General features: G+C 53.9%; 1 protein-coding gene across 3 annotated transcripts in view; it reads right to left on the bottom strand.

Moving 5' to 3' along the window:
- LOC116952076 (RNA-binding Raly-like protein) overlaps positions 1 to 12,145 on the bottom strand; it is a 159,229-nt gene that overhangs the window by 87,703 nt on the left and 59,381 nt on the right. For 2 of the 3 annotated variants that reach the window (XM_032971110.2, XM_076074067.1), the window contains exon 3: positions 11,052 to 11,214. In XM_032971110.2, the coding sequence (XP_032827001.2) occupies positions 11,052 to 11,214 (163 nt within the window). The remainder of the gene's footprint in view (positions 1 to 11,051; positions 11,215 to 12,145) is intronic. The other variant, XM_032971111.2, reaches the window with a different exon arrangement.

Genomic DNA, 12,145 nt, shown 5'->3' with positions numbered 1-12,145 from the left:
TCCTGCATACCCGGTGAGGTAGTTAACATCCCATAGCCACCGCAGCGCCTTTCCATCCATCCCAAGCGTATTACTGATGAGCACTAAAATACAGGTTGTGTGTTCTCCCCAGCTGCCCAATTATCCGTCACATTACAGAGCGCTTTACCCACGCGCGTGTTTCCTTGCGAGTGTCCCCAACTTGCGAGTGTCTCCAACTTGCGAGTGTCCCCGACTTGCGAGTGTCTCCGACTTGCGAGTGTCGCCGACTTGCGAGTGTCTCCGACTTGCGAGTGTCTCCGACTTGCGAGTGTTTCCACCTCGCGAGTGTCCCCAACTTGCGAGTGTCCCCAACTTGCGAGTGTCGCCGACTTGCGAGTGTCTCCGACTTGCGAGTGTCTCCGACTTGCGAGTGTTTCCACCTCGCGAGTGTCTCCAACTTGCGAGTGTCTCCAAGTTGCGAGTGTCTCCAACTTGCGAGTGTCCCCAACTTGCGAGTGTCTCCAACTTGCGAGTGTCTCCAACTTGCGAGTGTCTCCAACTCGCGAGTGTCCCCGACTTGCGAGTGTCTCCAACTCGCGAGTGTCCCCGACTTGCGAGTGTCTCCAACTCGCGAGTGTCTCCGACTTGCGAGTGTCTCCGACTTGCGAGTGTCTCCAACTTGCGAGTGTCTCCAACTTGCGAGTGTCTCCAACTTGCGAGTGTCTCCAACTCGCGAGTGTCCCCGACTTACGAGTGTCCCCAACTTGCGAGTGTCTCCAACTTGCGAGTGTCTCCAACTTGCGAGTGTCTCCAACTCGCGAGTGTCCCCGACTTGCGAGTGTCTCCGACTTGCGAGTGTCTCCAACTTGCGAGTGTCTCCAACTTGCGAGTGTCTCCGACTTGCGAGTGTCTCCGACTTGCGAGTGTCTCCAACTTGCGAGTGTCCCCAACTTGCGAGTGTCCCCAACTTGCGAGTGCGGGGACGCTCAATGCCAGAATGCATTCCCAAAGTCGCAACGTCCGAGTCGTGCCCCGCGCGTCGTTCTGCGCGATTCCTTCGATCGTCGTGGCCGCTTTACAGCACGGCTGGTCCTAAAGAGAGTCAGAACTTGGCGCCGGAGTTTCGCTCACATGGAATAATCTTCACTGGAGTTGGGGCGCGTCCCCACCTCCGACCCCGCCACAGACAGACGGACGGAGCTGCTGCATCGATGATTTCAACGTTTAGTCGGGGACATTAAACTGCAGACGACATCGAAGCACTCCGCTGTAAGGTGGGCGGCGTGCTGAAACGTGTTGCGCGTCCCAGTAAACGCGCAACGACGTTGGGCCGACGTTGGCATACGGTTGGAACTGTTGTGCCAACGTTGTCTCGACGTTAAGACAACGTTACTTTTTTTTACACTGGGAGAAGGTGGGGCACACCGCTCCGAGTTGTGCACAGTGCGGAAGAGGCTCAGTGACGAGTGCGAGGCGTCGTCAAAATCCGTCCTCAGTTTGTTTCCATAGACGAACGTCAGGTTACTGACAAGCGGTCCCCACGTGGATGCTCTATGAATTCGCATCGTGATTGCAGATTGCGCGAACGCCGTTCGGCGCGCGAGCGAGTTTGTTCTGGAGCGGCGACACAGCACCATCTGGTGGATGGGAGCGGGGTTGTGTGCATGTGTGTGTGTGTATTTGTGTATATGGCTGGGTCATGTAGCCCGCATGCCCAGCCACCCCATGCCTAAACAGTTTTTGTTCGGTCGGATCGAGGGGGGTAAACGGAAGCGGCACGGGCTAGAGAAGAGATGGAGTGATGTGGTACAGGAGGATGTGGAGCTGAGTGGACTTGCCGATGACTGGTACCAGCGGTGTCAAGATCGGCCTCTGTGGAGGAGGCTCGTGAAGGGCAGTTGGAGGCAGTCGCCCTCTGACAACAACGGAGAGGGGAGGAGCGACGTTCACAACAACGAGCAGAGCGCCGGGTGGCTAAATCGCAGCAAGTTGGCAAGTAGGGGGCACAGGTGGTGCATCAGCCGAGGCACCTGGGTCTGCCCCGTGACCTCCTGCCAGCGGGCTTTCGACACTTCACGTGGCCTCAATGTGCACATAGCCTGGCACAAGCGTGGTGGTGACGTCACCGCCACTTAGTGGCGAATGGCGGTTGTTGTTGTGTATGTGTGTGGAGTGGTACTGTCGCGGCTAGCACGCTGCACTACGAACCTGGCAACCCGGGCTAAATTCCTGCTCACGGCCAACACCAGTGATGATTATTTGAACCGGCCCTGGGCCTCCCCTAGACCATCTCAGCCTCAAATGAGTATCCGGTGCGGTGCGTAACAACATCGCCACCAGGGATACAAAGGCGGCCGGGCGTGGTGCTGGCCACCCACCACCTCGTGTGCCCTTCTGGCCTTCATAGGTGCTCGCTAACAGCGCTTGACCCAACAGTCTGTTAAGGCTTTACGGGGGATATTTGTCTTCGTGTTGGCACAACGGGAGAGGTGCTGTCCACCCACCCCATCGTGTTCTCTGCCTGCCGTCATAAGCGCTCGCTAACGACATTTGCTCCAAAAGTCTGTTTAGGCTATACGAGGGACTTTTTTTTGGCGAAAATGCCGTTAGCGAGTATCACCTATTGAGGACCGGCACGGCACACGAGGGGGTGGGTGTCCAGCACCACGCCCGGCCGCCTTTGCCTCCCCAGTGGCGATGTTCACACACCGCACGATGTATAGTACTCATATTGAGGCGGAGCCGAAGAAAGGAGGATAATTATCACTGGTGGTGGCCATGAGCAGGAGTCGAACTCGGATCGCTGGGTTCGTAGCGCAGTGGTGCGCTAATTGCTGCGCCACCACTCTCCTGCACGTGTAACCATGAAGATCAGCGAGTGCGTAGAGTCCACATGCAGCCACTGCATAATGCGTCTAGCTGCTGTGCCGTGAGCCCTAGTGTGATCCTCCAGCGGGGGGCCGCTTTCGCGGATAAGGCATCGTCAGCGTGAGTGCCGCCACACATTTGAAACCGCTGGGGTGTTTGACAGCAGCACGATGATGGGGGTTGTTTTCACATTTTGTGTATTGTTGGGGGGGGGCACAACTAAAGGCCACCACGTGCGGCCCAGTGGGCCCCCCCAATGAAGACCACGGTCCTCTATAGCAGGGGTCCCCAACCCCCGGTCCGTCGCCTGTTAGGAGCCGGGCTGCACAGCAGCAGGAGGTGAGAGCGGTGAGTCCGCGCGTGGCCCTCCCCCATTATTTTACTATTTACCACTCCCGTCCGCGCCTCTTTCCCGCACTGCGCACTTGTCTCAGTCACAGTGTTTTGGTATAAAGCCCACAAACTCTAACCCCTAGTAGCCACAATGAGTAAGCCCACGAGCTCTAACCCCTAGTAGCCACAATGAGTAAGCCCACAAGCTCTACCCCCTAGTAGCCACAATGAGTAAGCCCACAAGCTCTAACCCCTAGTAGCCACAATGAGTAAGCCCACGAGCTCTAACCCCTAGTAGCCACAATGAGTAAGCCCACAAGCTCTAACCCCTAGTAGCCACAATGAGTAAGCCCACGAGCTCTAACCCCTAGTAGCCACAATGAGTAAGCCCACAAGCTCTAACCCCTAGTAGCCACAATGAGTAAGCCCACGAGCTCTAACCCCTAGTAGCCACAATGAGTAAGCCCACAAGCTCTAACCCCTAGTAGCCACAATGAGTAAGCCCACGAGCTCTAACCCCTAGTAGCCACAATGAGTAAGCCCACGAGCTCTAACCCCTAGTAGCCACAATGAGTAAGCCCACGAGCTCTAACCCCTAGTAGCCACAATAGGTAAAAAAAACCGTCACTGGAGAGCCTCTTTGAAAAGGGGGAAAGACCCAATGATGAACTCCACCCTCCACCCCGCCCCGCCGGTCCGTGAAAAAATTGTCTCCCACGAAACCGGTCCCTGGTGCCAAAAAGGTTTGGGACCGCTGCTTGAACTTGACGATGTAAACTCCGCGCGGGGTTTGTGTGCGCGCCGACGCGGGACGGACGCTAGAGGGCAGCGGTCGGTCGTGCGGGCGCCTGGCGCGCGCGCGGCGATGGGGCCAAGGGTCCCAACAACGCCGCCGTGGTCTGGTCGTCGACACGGAACCCCTATCGCTGAATCGTCGTCACCGTCGCGAACGGACGGGTACCTGAACCTCGAAGTCCACCGTTTCCCCAACTCCACTCCACGCTTCCGTCGTTTCCCCGTTTCCCCCCCCCCCCATTCACCGCTCCTATTTGAAATACAAATTATAACTCGTTCCACGCTGCGCGCGCCCGATGATTGTTAAACACGTGCCACGTGACGCGCTGGGCACGTGACCGCTGCCTGCGTTCACGCGGAACACGTGTACAGAAAGACAAAGATCCCCCGTATAGTCTTAAAAGACTGTTGGGGCAAGTGCTGTTAACGAATAGCACCTATGAAGGCTGGCACGGCACACGAGGAACATGTGCGCGCACCCACTGAGCTCTCAATCTTAATTTGAATCGGCTCTATTAAAGCGGACAGCGTTAATTGCTTAGCGCGCCACGTGTTTAACAATCATCGAACGCGTGCAGTAGTGAACGCGTGGTGGGCTGCGAAGACTGGAGCTTGGAAGACCATACTTTAGCCCAAAAGTGTCTTATCGGTACCACGCAGGGTGGCAAATGCTACCAATGAATTTATCGAATCGTCAATTATCTACATCAGAACGATGTGTGGTAGCAAGGTCACCGTAGTAGTAGTTGTTGTTGTTGAGAAAAATCGTGTTAAATAAGGTTACAGCACCGCAGTGTTTTGGGTATAAAATATAGTTGTAGTTGGGGGGGGGATACACTAATGTAACGTGAAACATCTACAGAACAGACAAATTGATACACAGGGATAGGCACGGAGTGAGAAACGGAGATAAATTAATGTACATAGACTACGTAAATAAATATTCCAAAGAGGGAGCCAGATATGCATACACGTAGCCAATGGCCCACATCGAAGGTGCGGGGGAAGGACAACAAACTAAACACAGCAAAACAGCTGTGAAGAAACGACTTTGTCAATCCAGATGATTTTAAAAGCGGCATAACTCCCAGTGACTCTTCCTAACGTTGGAAGGAAGAGCGTTCCAGACGGCCGCGGAAGCTCGTACGAAAGCGCCGCGCGATTGCGGTGACCGCCCGCCTTGATTCGATGCTGTGGGGAGGACCCCCGGAGTGTGGCGTGATGACGGTTCATGCTCTCTGCCGAGTTCAGCAAAGGTCACGTGATTCACCTGTGGCGAGCGCTTCGTGCGTGACGCAGAGAGGCATAAGAAACGCAGACAGTGGCCTTCAACACAGCGGCACCCCCCCCCCTCCCCAGTGCCGGATTATCCTGGTCGTAAAAGTAGCTGCATATGTTGTAGTAGCTACATATGTAGTAGCTACATATGTAGTAGTAGCTACATATGTAGTAGTAGCTACATATGTAGTAGCTGCATATGTAGTAGCTGCATATGTAGTAGTAGCTGCATATGTAGTAGGAGCTGCATATGTAGTAGTAGCTACATATGTAGTAGTAGCTACATATGCTACAGGACCCGCACTTTCAAGGACCCCGCGCTAAATGCTTTCAAGCTATCAATTCCGGTTCAGTGATTCTGCACTTGCTCTATTACTATAGTACTTTACCGCCTTCAACTTTTATGAACGATCGGGTGTTTAAGGTTAGAGTTTTGTCGTATTATCTGGCTGTATAGCAAATAAAAAATATAATTACTTTACTATGCAAGTAAAAAAATGCGTGTTTTACTATTTACTTGTTTTTTTAAAAAAAATGTAGGGCCCCTTTATAACATTTGCTACAGGCCCCGCACGAGCTTAGTCCGGCACTCATCCCCCGTCGTAGCCCTTGGGGGTTCAGCAGCCGCCTACCAAGTCGAGGCTCTCGCACGGCTCCCGACTGCACGGGTCGCCCCCTGCTGGCAGTGACAGGCAAGCTGGCAGCCCCCTCTGTTAAGGGAGCCCGGCGCGTTGTCTGGGGGATACAACGCAAAGTCGCTTCTTCTTCTTCTTTCGTGGTGGTCAAGCCAGCAGATGACCGCATCATCAGGAGCAGCGGAGTGTGTCACATGACCTGCGAAGTCCCTTTAAGTCGAAGCGTAGCAATCGTCTTCTTCTTCTGCTTTGTCGTCTTCTTCGTCCTCGTCTTCTTGGTCATCTTCTTGGTCGTCTTCTTGGTCTTCTTCTTCATCTTCTTCTTGGTCTTATCCTTGCCCTTCTTCTTGCTCTTCTTCCTGGTCTTCCTCGTTGTCGTCTTCTTCACTCGCACGGCTGCTGATGTTAGCTGCAGAGCAACCAGCTACAATTTCGCGTTCAGGTGGTCAAGCCAGATATCCGCATTAAGCACGAGCAGCAGAGTGCATCACCGCTGCGATGTCTCTCCTTCGCATTTGTGGATCGGGGCATCATCATCATCATCATCGTTGTTGTTATTGTTGCGTCGCTATTACGTTGCTGCGAATTGTTCTGGACGACCACATTCGCACACGCGGTAGTGAACAAACGGCCTCGTGCGCTAACGCATCCTCGGGTTCCAACGCACGCAACCGCGTCGGCACGCAGCACAACGTTAAACTTCGGAGAATGCGACGACGACAACAACAACAGCAGCAGCAGCAGCGATAATATCACTCGTTTGAGAAAGCGCTCCGTTCGCCAACCTTGCCCGGAGGCGAATCTTGATCTCTGCGCTTCGCAGTTTTTGTTGGTGTCGTCGTCGTGGTTTTTGGCGTGCTGTGCGGGAAGTTTCGCAGCGATCGCTGTAGGGCAGCGATTCTCAACCACGTGGGTCAACAACCTTGCCGGGGGCGGGGAGGTGGGGGCGCAGGCTGGCGGCATGGAGACCGTGCAGGAGAAATCTCGGATGCACGCGCGGATCGTCGGCGCCACGTCGTGGCAAAACAACGCACGCCGATGCACAACTTGCAACACGTGCCTTGGTGTAACAACGCAACTTAAAACAGATGCCTTACCGACTCCTCGTATGGATGTATTAATGTTGAACGTCTTTCGCTCCGTACGTAGCCAACCGTGCCAATCGGAGGTGCCGTCCAGAGGCGTGATCTGTCTGTGTTGTGGCCGGAGTAATCTGGAGGTGGGGGGGGGGGGGGTGCAGGGGCTAGGGGAGGCCGTGGGGGGCACTAGGCTCCTTGATTGGGGGGCACCAAACCGATAAGGTGGACGGCCTTATCGGTAACTTTATAGGGGGGGTCTTTGCAGTGTGCCGGTGAAGCGTAACGTCACGAGTGCTTTCCGACAAACAGACGCAACGACGTATTGACACAATCACGTCCCTTCTTAACATCGTAACCGGGCAGCCCATCATCCCACGGGGGGGTGGGGTCGATAAAATTAGTAGCACTTTGTGGAGGTGTCAACAGTGGTTGTCTTGTAGAGAGACTTGGTGGCTGGGGATTGTTAAACGGGCGAGGGGCATAATAAGGATAGGTTTTATCCTTCCTGGCAATAAAACAGTTGTGTTAAGATGCTAAAGCACCACACTCAAACCTTTTGCAAGGAAGCATGTCCGCATTAACCACATAGACTTGCGGTGAACATGCAAACAAAACAAACATACTCTGGTAGTATATGATGATGCCTTCTCTTTGACACTGATTGGTCCACAAGAGAGACATCTTTCCTTAGAGCCTCGTCTCAGACAGTGTTTAGACCAGAGGACGCCAAAAGGCGAACAGCACAAACACAATGCAGACAATGATTCCTTGCCAAAGGTTTTTGTTTGGTGTTTTGACATCTTAACACAACTGTTTTATTGTCAGAAAGGGTAAAACCTATTATTATATTTTATACTGGCAAGGGGAGGATTCACGGGACGAGGAGCAACCGGCCGCCAAATCTGCCCGGGGGATGATGCGACTCCGACGCTCCCTCCGGAGGAGTGCTGTCGCGTTACCTGTGCCGACCCCGGAACTTCCAGCGAGATGAAACAGCTTCCGCCGCCGGCTCATTTGAAGCGGCGAGTCACTTTGTGACTTAAAATTGTGTTGTTGTTGTTGTTCGTTAAATCATAAGCTCTGACGAGATAGCGCGGACAGCGTCACGCCACGTGAATGAGAGACATCGACCGATCCCGAAGGTCCCCCCCACCACCACCACCCCCAAAACGACCGGCGCGTAAAGTTGTAAATCCATTCCATCTTCAAAATGGGAGTGGCACGAAATGAAAATGTCATCGACCTCGCGTTTGCTCTGAATCACGCGGCAGTTTGAAGTTGTCTGTCGAAGGCGCAGAGCGCCTGACACCATGGGGGACTGCCAACACAAGGAAAATAATAATTATAATGTTGTTGTTGCTTTATAATCATCAAGCGCAAGAACGGATTATTCCTGATCCTTGCGAATCGTGAAAGCTAAGCGGGGTTTAGCCTTGCTTGGCACTTGGATGGGAGACCACCTGGGAATCGCAGGCCGGTGTTTGTAGTACGCCTGGGCTGCGTGGTGAGCAAATATATGGCAGTGGTAGTCTTGAATCTATCTGTACGGCGCTTTTGAGTTTTCCCTGGGTTTTCCGGGCTTCCTCATGAAGTGAAGCCATAACTCCAATTTGGTGGAATTCATGGTCCAACGTCCCAATGTATCAGGACGCTCGTGAGGACATTTCTTTATACTCAGCGAGACTTTCCCGTCTAAGTGAATGGTCAGTTTAACACGTAGGCTTTCGCGACCAATATTATTCATAATCAAGTTTTGGGGTTAGATCGCGTTATTTATAAATGTGTCATAACCTTCCACCACCCGACACGGCCAATCAGTAAAAAAAAAGTGTCACGTTGACAAAAGACAAATAGAATATATCTGGCAAATTGCCGGATGATGCTGGATGCATTACCAGCGAAACGTCGTACTCAAAAATTGTAAATGTTGTGGATTCACTTTTCAACACACCGGTGGGCTAAAGTATCGAACTATTTGTCTTTTGTCAACGTGACACTTTTTTTTTACTGATTGGCCGTGTCGGGTGGTGGAGGGTTACGACACATTTATAAATAACGCGATCTCACCCAAAAACGTTTATTATTAATAAGTAAATGGTATCATTGTTATTATCGTTAACCAGAGACGCGTGTGGAGTAAAACGATCAGCAACTGTGGTTATCATGCATTTATTACATTTGTTTGGCTTGACGTTAATTAAATCACTGCTGTGACCAAATCCCAAGGATTGCATCAGATCTGATAAGCTAAGCAGGGGGTTGAGCCTGGACAGTGTTTGGATGGGCGACCAGCATTCACGTTCAACATACGCAGGCTGACAACAGCGCATGTCCCTCACACGCAATCCGACTACCGCCACACTTCCCGCAGCGTCGACTCAAGACGAGCAAAGACACTCCTGGGCCGGTTGAGACACTTGACCCACTCATCAGCAGGCACAAAGTTGTCTGCGCGGCTACGTTGTGGATTTCAGGTGAAGGTCCCCCGTGTAGCCCGAAGTGGACTTGGGGCAAGTACGTGCGAGCGAGCGGCGTCTATGAAGGCCGGTATCAGACGGCGGTGCCGCGACATGAAATGAATTGTTATACTGTGGATAGATCGTGACCGACGGGCCAGTACATGTTACAGTTCTCGCAAAATTCTTTCATTTTTGTTAGAAAAAAAATACGCAACAGCTCGTGGGGCAGGCAGGCTCGCGATTTGCATAATTAACGCGGGCGATCATTAATTACCGAGTCTGTCCATACCCCCAAGCGCTTCCTAGCCCCCCCCCACCCACAGCTCCCACAGCCCTCCAGCCCCCCCTGCTCCCCCAGCCCCCCCGCTCCACCACCCCCGCTGCCCCCCAGGTCACGCAGCTTCTGTGTCGAGGGTGCTGCGAGGAGCGCGGTGGTGAGTGCAGGGAGGGAGATGCGCGGAGCGTTGTTGGTGGTGATGGTAGGGACGAGGTGAGGAGGAGGAGGAGGTGACGACGGCGACGACTCGAGGAGGTGGGATGAGGTGGGGTGAGATAGAGGGGCAGTAGGTGGCGTGAGGGGGTCATGAGAGGAGGTGGAGAGACGCGTGGGCCGATGAGCACGAAGAGGTGAGGGCGAGAGACAATGAGGAAGAGGGTCTTTTTTTGTGACGATTAAGAAGATGAGGTTGAGTTCGTAGGTAAATGCAAAGGAGGATGAAGGCTGATGAGGAGTGACGGAGTGTGTAGGAAACACGCACACAGTGACCTACCCCCTCGGCTACAGCTCCTCCACACAGCTACACTACAGCCTACCCCGTGTCCATACCCCCTCGGCTACAGCTCCTCCACACAGCTACACTACAGCCTACCCCGTGTCCATACCCCCTGGGCTACAGCTCCTCCACACAGCTACACTACAGCCTGCCCCGTGTCCATACCCCCTGGGCTACAGCTCCTCCACACAGCTACACTACAGCCTGCCCCGTGTCCATACCCCCTGGGCTACAGCTCCTCCACACAGCTACACGACAGCCTACCCCGTGTCCATACCCCCTCGGCTACAGCTCCTCCACACAGCTACACTACAGCCTACCCCGTGTCCATACCCCCTCGGCTACAGCTCCTCCACACAGCTACACTACAGCCTACCCCGTGTCCATACCCCCTCGGCTACAGCTCCTCCACACAGCTACACTACAGCCTACCCCGTGTCCATACCCCCTCGGCTAGAGCTCCTCCACACAGCTACACTACAGCCTTCCCCGTGTCCATACCCCCTCGGCTACAGCTCCTCCACACAGCTACACTACAGCCTACCCCGTGCCCCCCCCCACCCCTTTTGGGGGCCCTCGCTCGGTTGCCACCCCCGTGGGGAGAGGAGCGCACGGGGTGGTTGGCGGATGGTGGTGGGTGCGAGGCGGGGGGGTGCGAGGAGGGTGGGGGGGGCGAGGAGGGGGCGAGGAGGGAGGGGCTGTGCGAGGAGGGTGGAGGGGGGGTGTGAGGAGGGAGGGGGGGTGTGAGGAGGGAGGGGGGGGGGCGAGGAGGTTGGGTGGGCGGTGCGAGGAGGGGGGGGGGGTGCGAGGAGGGGGGGGGGGGGTGCGAGGAGGGAGGGTGGATGTGGGGGGGTGGTGTGCGAGCCGTACCCAGGGTCTGCCCGGCGAGCACGCGGCCGTTCACGGCGGAGACGGCGAGTCGCGCGCTCCGCCCGTCCCCGTACTGCACGAAGGCGTAGCCCCTGTGCAGCGACACCCCCAGCACGGGCCCGTACTCGGCGAACAGCGCCTCCACCTCCGAGCGCGACACCTGCTGCCGACGAACCGCCGGTGAACGTTGGATAAGCGACGTTCGGGACCGGACGTTGTTGTTGTTGTTGTTGTTTGGAAGGCGTTGTTTTGTGTTCCGTTGCCGCGCGGGGCGGTCAGCGCTTTGGCCGCAGAGTTAGCCACCGGGTTTGACTTGGGGTTACGCCGCTTGCGAGTTTGCTATTTGACGTTGGGGGGTGGTTTGTGGTTTTGTGCAAAAAGTTTCGATAGTTCACGTGGCCGCGCGTGTATCTGTGCCGCTTTATGTTTGCCGCGTTCACTGTGCTTTGTTGTTTCGGTTTTTATTTTTTTTGTAAAGTTGGTGACACAGGGCACCCTTCTTGCAAATGGTCTCTTAAGTTCTCACCTCAAGTTAACCAAAAAGAAAGTTTTTTTCTTGAAAATAAACCAGCGTGTTTATTAGTCATCACGACTAAACCTACAATTTTGTCACGGTATTTTTTCCCCCCTAGAAATTGTTGTTACATTTTTAAATAAATGAAGTGTATCGTATCTGCAAGTGTGTGTGTGTGGCCTCATGGTGCACCTAGACTGGCACAAACGCCGTGGTGACATCACCTCCACTCCGTGACGAATGGCGGATGTTATTGTTGTGTGGCGTCGTGTGTGTGGTTCCATGTCTGGAGAGCCCGACTCGTATAAAATAAACATTCCATGTAAAGTATTTTCTCTGCTTAATATCAATATAATTATAATAATTTTCAGGGTCTAAAGAGGCGGGTGGTTCCCACATAGACACCCGCCCACACCAAACCCAAATTGGATCGGTCACTGTCAGCAAACTGAGCTGGTTTATTTATCGTTTTGATTCTTTTGTTGTTGTTGCCATCATCATCATCACCGCAATCACAACCACCATTATCATAACCATCATCATAACCACCACCATTTTCATCATCATCGCCACCATCAAC

Source organism: Petromyzon marinus, chromosome 45 (assembly GCF_048934315.1).
Source record: "Petromyzon marinus isolate PM22_M1 ecotype Great Lakes invasive population chromosome 45, UKy_Petmar_22M1.pri1.0, whole genome shotgun sequence".
Taxonomy (NCBI): domain Eukaryota; kingdom Metazoa; phylum Chordata; class Hyperoartia; order Petromyzontiformes; family Petromyzontidae; genus Petromyzon; species Petromyzon marinus.
Note: the sequence above shows the minus strand (reverse complement) of the source record. Positions and strands in the feature narration are given on the sequence as shown.